Source organism: Haematobia irritans, chromosome 1 (genome assembly GCF_050003625.1).
Source record: "Haematobia irritans isolate KBUSLIRL chromosome 1, ASM5000362v1, whole genome shotgun sequence".
Classification (NCBI taxonomy): domain Eukaryota; kingdom Metazoa; phylum Arthropoda; class Insecta; order Diptera; family Muscidae; genus Haematobia; species Haematobia irritans.
The window spans coordinates 231,846,965-231,854,746 of record NC_134397.1 but is presented as its reverse complement, the minus strand read 5'-3'; the positions used below and the strand labels follow the sequence as shown (position 1 = coordinate 231,854,746).

The following is a 7,782-nucleotide window of genomic DNA, read 5'->3' as shown; positions in this document are numbered from 1 at the left end:
AACAAAATAAATAAATATATAAGTAAATAAATAAATTTAGTTAATTCTTATCTTTTGTGATTTTTTTTTATATAAACCCCAATCAATTAAAAAAAAATATAAGAAAAAGAAAATCATTAGATAGATAAACAAATTCAGTTATTTTCTCAATTGAATATAATATATATATATATATACTTTTTATTGCAATTAAATTTTATTGGGCGAATTTTGTTATCACCTTTCCTGTGTTCAAGAATACGTTTTTATTTATATATACGAATTTGAATTGTTACCACACGGAAAATGGCTAATAGGACCCAGTTACGTAGATTCAATAAATTTGCTGAAATGTTTTTAAATTTTGAAAAGGAATACAATGACTTGTCCGAAGGTAGCCACACTATGTTTACTATTGATTTACACAAGGAGGAGTTCAAGGGTCTTTGGACCAAAGTTAAAGATGCCTATGAAAAGCTTACCCTTGATCATGACCTTTCTGAAGAGGAGGAAAAGGGATCCTCGGACCTATTTAGGCAATGTAGACAGGCATATATTACATGTGCTGCTCAAATGGGCGCGTTATCCCAGACGTTTACGAACCAATCTCTTTTCACATCTACGGTTCTCGGCCCTAGTCAGGGTCAACAACATTTGAGGGAAGACAGATTTTCGGAGCCACGTTTGCGTCTGCCTCCATGCACAACTGAGATTTTTCGAGGAGACTACATCGCATGGCCGTCCTTTAGGGACATGTTTAAGGCCGTATACATTGATTGCATGTCTATATCTCCGGTTGAGAAACTGTTTTATTTGCGACAGACAACCCAAGGGGAGGCGTTAGAAATAGTTAAGAAATCACCCTTAACAAATGAGGGTTTTGAGACGGCCTGGGCTAACCTCAGAGATAGGTATGAGAACAAACGCGTTCTTGTCAATAGTCAGTTGAAGATTTTGTTCAATCTGTCTCCGGTGAAATCTGAAGCAGCACTCGAAATAAAACGACTTCAGAGGGAAATTAATAATGTCATGAATGCCTTAAGATCGCATAATATTGATATTGGTTCCTGGGACCCAATTTTTGTGTTTTTGTGTTCCACAAAATTACCAGTAGACACTTTGTCTTTATGGGAACATTCTGTAAAGGACAAGACAGAAATTTCAAAGTGGTCGGATTTGGATGACTTTCTAACAGCTCGTTTTCAGTCCCTTGAGACTGTTTTTGATCTTACGCGTGTGACCAACGTAGAAGATGTCGCACAAAACCCTAGATTTGCTAGAAAGGTTAAGGCATATTCGGGCAAGGTTAACAAAATAACGTGTCACGTTTGTAGCCAGGATCACTACTTGAAGACGTGCTCTAAGTTTTTAGAGATGAGCCCGGCGGACCGCTTTCTAGCTGTTAAAAGATGTAATTTGTGTATCAATTGTTTTAGTCCGAATCATAGGCTCAACCAATGTATGAATCGACTTAGCTGTTCCAAGTGTGGTTCGAAACATAATACATTATTGCATAGACAGTCGGATTCCCAGATTAGCTCACATGTGGGCGAGGATTCGAGTAATAGGCCAAGTACTAGCCAGGAAATGGGGCAGAATACCGAAGGGGGTGGTCAACACATTCAAAATTGCTTTGTTACCACTCGCAGACAAGTGCTTTTAGGTACAGCTTTGGTTAATGTGGAGGCAAATGGAGTTATTTATACGGCAAGAGCCTTGATTGATTCAGGCTCGCAAGCAACCATTATATCCGAAAAATTAAGGAATCGTATAGGGTTGCCAGCCAACAAGATAAATGCTTTTATAACAGGACTAAACAACTCGGTTTCGGGGTCTGCTCAGATGCAGTGCAAATTCACCCTGGGTTCACCTATTGATAGAACGGTCCAACTGCAGGTATCTGCTCTGGTTTTACCACATTTAACCGGTAAAATCCCGAGTTACACGGTGGATCTTCCAAATAGGACAGCTATTGACGGGCTAAATCTTGCCGACCCATATTTTGCTAAAAGTGACAATGTCGACATTCTTCTAGGAGGAGACATTTATCCTCAGATTCTTCTGGATGGAGTCCGTCGGGATGTTTTGGGGTCTCTCGTTGCCCAGAGTACAATATTTGGATGGGTTTTGACAGGGCCATTGGTTGAAGGCGGGGATTGTCAGAGTACCATTTTCACCACCTGCGTTTCTTTTTGTACTAGTGTAAATCTAGATAAGCAGTTGGAAAAGTTTTGGAATTTGGAGGAACCTCCAATGGCATCGCGGGTCACAGCAGAAGATGAATATTGTGAAGATTACTACGTTAGGACAACTAAACGCTTACCGAACGGCCGTTATGTTGTGTCACTTCCGTTTAAGCCATACAGCAATCATGGTCAAGTGTTAGGAGTATCGAAGTGGAAGGCATGTCGTCAATTTTTTCGTAACGAGACATCGCTACTTAAACGACCGGCATTGAAGAAAATTTACGATGAGGTATTAGGTGAATATGCACTTCTTGGTCATATGGTTGAGGTCAAGCAGCAGTCGGATTCGGATACATCATTTTACTTACCTCATCATGCCGTTTTTAAACCCCAAAGTACTTCGACTAAAGTAAGAGTAGTGTTCAATGCCTCTTGCCCGTCCTCAAGTGGTCTTAGTCTGAATGACGTCCTATACCCTGGGCCGGTTTTGCAAAATGATTTGACGCTTCTAATTACGCGATGGAGATTTTATCGGTACGTATTCAATGGAGATATCGAAAAAATGTATCGACAGATATATGTTGAAGATGGCGATACATGTTTCCAGCGTATTGTTTTTCGCGAAAATTCCCATGCAGACTTGAGAGAATTTGAGTTGAAGACTGTCACATTTGGTGTGAACTGCGCGCCATTTTTAGCTATTAGGACGTTATTACAATTGGCTTCAGATGTTGAGAAAGAGCTTCCATACGCTGCCAGGATACTACGTGAAATGATGTATGTTGATGATGCCCTGGCGGGAGCACATGAGATAGATGTGGCAGTTAAGGCACGTGATCAATTGATTAGAGCACTGTCCTCTGCTGGATTTTCAATGCGAAAATGGACAGCGAATGACGATAAGATTTTGGACGGTTTACCGGCAGCACATCTTCTCAACGAAAAGTTTCTTGAGATTGAGGATGAGAGCAAAGCGAAAACATTAGGTGTACGGTGGAACGCTAAAGGGGACTATTTCTATTTTGCGGTGAAACCCATTGAAATAAAAACGGCCTTTACAAAGAGGGAAGTCTTATCGATAATAGCGAGTTTGTTTGATCCGGCTGGGTGGTTGGGTCCAACCATCGTGATAGCCAAAATATTGATGCAACAAATTTGGAGTGAGAAGACAGGATGGGATGACAACTTGTCGGAAATCAGTCATAAACAATGGAGTCTATTTATTCATAATTATAATTTTCTGAATAACATACAACTACCACGATGGATTGGTTTTGAGACAAATTCCTTTTGCGAGGTTCATGGATTCGCGGATGCTTCCGAAAAGGCATATGGGGCCTGCGTTTATGTCCGTATAAAATCTCGCGATGGGGGTATCCAAACGCACTTACTATTGGCTAAGTCCAGAGTTGCCCCTTTAAGAACAATCACGCTACCCCGATTAGAGCTGTGCGGGGCTGTTTTATTGGCTGACTTGATGAGTGCTGTTAAGACGGATTTACGGTTGGAGAAAAAGAAAACACGTTTGTTTTGTTGGAGTGATTCTGAAATAGTTCTTGCTTGGCTTCAGAAGCCTTCATCATCATGGGCGACTTTTGTTGGTAACAGGGTCGCCAAAATTACTAGAAATATAGCAAAGGAGAATTGGAGACACGTTAGGTCCGAAGACAACCCAGCCGATATAATTAGCCGAGGGGCCACGCCACAAGAATTGTATGAGAATGTGTTATGGTGGCATGGGCCGATTTGGCTTCGATCTGATGACGAGTGGTGGCGGGGTTCTTCGAAGAATTATCACACAGAGGAAGAGGGTCGTAAGGTGCAGGTCAATTTTGCGTATATTAAGGATTTTGACGATATTCTTGATAGATTTTCTTGCTATTCAAGAGCGCTACGTATTATGGCATATGTTTACCGGTTTATTAATGCGACAAAGGGGAGAAAAAAGGCACACGCAGAAGTACGAATTTCTTCCACGGAATTACAAGGCGTTAAAGAACGGTTAGTTGTTATTTCGCAAAAGGCATATTACCCAAAGGAATATTATATGTTATCGAAGGGTGAAACTGTTTCCAGAAATAGTCCATTACTTAGTTTAAGTCCTTTTATTGACGGGAATGGATTGCTAAGAGTAGGTGGACGGTTAGAAAATGCTAGGCATTTACGCTTTAGTGAGAGACATCCTTTAGTTTTACCGAATAATTGCAGATTCTCGAGGCTCTTAGTGGGTTTTGTTCACGCAGTTACGCTGCATGGAGGAAACCAATTAATGATGAAGGTGATAAGATCGGAGTTTTGGATTCCTCGGGTGAGAAGTTTAATAAAGGCAGTGATTGGCCGTTGCAGGATATGCACGATTTTTGCGAAGGAGTCACGTAGCCAGATTATGGCGCCTTTGCCGCTATCAAGGACAATACTTGACAGACCTTTCACACGGACAGGAGTAGATTTTGCTGGACCGTATGACATAAAAAATTATACGGGGAGGGCTTGTTTGATTACTAAAGGTTATGTCTGTCTTTTCATATGTTTTGCAACGCGAGCGATTCATTTGGAAGCTGTGAGTGATCTGTCGACCGTTACTTTCATGGCTGCGTTTGCAAGGTTTATCGCTCGTAGGGGATGCCCTAAGGATATGTTTTCCGACAACGGTACAAACTTTGTTGGGGCCTCCAAAGCACTTAGATTAGAATGTCGTACTTTTCTGCGGAACACAGCCTCTGAGATTACTCGCACTCATAGCCATTATGGGCTTAATTGGCATTTTAATCCTGCGGGCGCCCCGCATATGGGAGGGCTTTGGGAAGCCGGAGTCAAGTCCTTTAAGCATCATTTTAAGAGAATTGCTTCGAATTTAAAGTACACATTCGAAGAATTTTCCACGCTTTTGGCACGCATAGAATCGTGTCTGAACTCAAGACCTCTCTGTCCCTTGTCAGACGATGCCTCATGTCTGGATGCCTTGACACCCGGTCATTTTTTAGTGGGTGGCCCTATATTATTTCCACCTGAGCCAGTTATCGGCGAAGAACCAGTTTCCATAATAAACCGTTGGCAGAGAGTAAAGGCCCTCAACCAAAGATTATGCATCCGATGGAAAGAGGAGTATTTAAAGGAAATGATGAGACGATATAAATGGCAGACTCAAGAAGAGAACTTGAAAGTTAATGATATGGTTATTATTAAAGAAGACAACTTACCACCAAACGCTTGGAGGTTGGGTAGAATTATCAAAGTTTTGCCTGGGGAGGATCAGCAGGTTAGAGTTGCAGAGATCCGGACTGAACGGGGTCCTATTGTCCGGCCTATTGTTAAACTAGTGGTTTTGCCAACAAACTAACAATGAATATTCTTTTATGTTAATTTTTTTATTTCTTCAGAATCATGGTTAAAGCAAAAAATTACAGACCCGAGAATCGTGTTGGAAAGCCTAGAATGGTGTGCCGGGTTTGCTTAAAAGATCACCCTCTACGTTTTTGCCGCAAATTCTTAAGCATGGACTATTCTGAAAGAATGCACACTGTTTCGTTGTACAGACACTGCGCTGGATGTTTGGCCCATGATCACACTTGGCGCATTTGTAAGAGTCAAGGGCGATGTAAGAAATGTGGGGATATGCACCATACCCTACTTCATAAGCCTGGACCATGTTCGTCCAGGGGAAGGTTGGCTAAACGGTTAGGACCTAGATCGTCCGAGCCAAAAGTCGAAACCAGCTCATCCAGATCTTCTTCCACGGGGCCTCGTGCGTCCTCAAGTGGAAATAAAAGGCCTCGTTCGCCTAGATATGGAAATAATGATACCGTGTTCTCCAAAGCGGTTGTTCCACGTTCCTCCAAAGCTTGTAGCTCCCATAGAAGGAGAAGTGGAGGAGAAGACTCATTGTTATCATGCTATCGCATTGTTGAGACGGTTACTTTGAGGCCAACTGCAATTGTAAAAATTATTTGCGGAGAACGTATTTTTCGTGAGAGAGTTCTGATTGATCCGAATGCAGAGGGGTCAATTATAGATGAGAGTTTGGCACGTAGGATGAGTAAGAAGACGATTAGAGTTGGATCCAAAATGAAGTGTTTATTGCAGCTCCGGGGAAATAGTGCCACGAAAGAATCTGTGGAAGTATATGCAGAAATTCGCCGAAAATATTCTATAGTGACTCCGAGTAAATCCGTGGATGCTCGGGTCGCAGAAGAATTCCCAGGACTTCAACTTGCAGATCCTCGATTTTATGTCTCATCTTCTTTGGGACTCTCTTTAGGAAGTGACGTCTATTCAAAAATTATTCGGAATGGTTTGAGTGGAGGGTCACTTGGTAAGCCTCTTGCACAATTCACTATATTTGGATATATAATAACAGGAGCTTGTGCACTTTAAATGTATTACATTATGATTCATTTTGTTTTAACCATGAAATTTTGAAATTTGGAGTAATTTTACAGTCCTCGATTTTATTGTTAATGGAAATAATTTTTATCAAGTTTACTGAATTACGTGCTTTCGGAATCTTTTTGGATGTGTCGAGGAACCTTTGTTGGATTGCAGGATCCTGCAAATGGGCCGGGATGTTCGGAGAACGCCATCTAGGGAGTCTAGGAAGTTGGAGTGGAATCTTAAGGCTTGATTCGTGAACTTCTCTAATATGGCTACTCCCGCGGATGTATGGGATATTTTGTTTACTAGTTGTTTTGTTTTTTTTTTTTCGATAAGTTTTTTTTTTTAGTTTTGTTAACGAGCGTTCGTATTACTAGCTAAATCGATAGAAGATTGTAAAGTTAAATTCAATCAAAATAAAATTCCTGAATTTTGAAGTGAAGTGAATTGAAAAGTTATTGTTTTATTTTACGCTCTTGATTTACATCCAATTGACATTTTTGTGCTAAAGAGTGTATTTTCTGTGTGACTGTGTTTTTGGTAAGTTCCCACTTTGCTCCAACGAGGATCCCAGTGATTGCAGTCGCAATACCCAATACATTGGGATAATGAACACCTCATGACTCGCTCATTAGCAAAATTCAAATATGATTCACAATCAAACAACGGACGCTATTGAAATCTTAAAAGTGATAAAATCCGCGAAGGTGATTAAAATCGGTGAGCTTGAATCGTGAACGTGAATTTGTTTGTGAGTGTGATTTTTTTTCTGTCTCTGTCTTAACGTGGAAGTGATTGGATCGTGAACGTGAATTTTAATCGTGAGCTTGATTTCGGAGAAATTTCACTCACGTAAATCACGAACACAATTTGATGTTTGCCCATGTACGACACATTTTTGATTAGTCCCGTTCACGCACATTCACGAGATTTAGTTTAAATTTTATTCACGGCTTCGCGTGAATCATGCGTTTTCACGAAAATGTTTTGTTTTCTTTTCGTTCTGAACCCATCCAGTTTAACTGGCTGTCTAAAAAACCCAAAGTATAGTAAAGCGACAATATTCGTGCTAATCCACCAGTATGTTTCCAAGAAGGCAGATATCTTTGGCTTCTTCCCTTTTTACGATTCCTTTCAAATTCCTCCTCAGCACTGCAGATATGTCTTCCACATCTTTGCCACATTCCTCGTCACTGGGACATCCCAATCGAAGTTCAAAATTTGTTTAATATCATTGTTTTTCAAA

The 7,782-nt window shown here is 40.7% G+C and overlaps 1 protein-coding gene across 1 annotated transcript; it reads left to right on the top strand.

Annotated features, from left to right (window-relative positions):
- Positions 1–285: 285 nt before the first annotated feature.
- Positions 286–5,505, top strand: LOC142235313 (uncharacterized). Its single transcript, XM_075306571.1, has one exon. The coding sequence runs from the start codon at positions 286–288 to the stop codon at positions 5,503–5,505; it is 5,220 nt and encodes a 1,739-aa protein (XP_075162686.1).
- Positions 5,506–7,782: the final 2,277 nt, after the last annotated feature.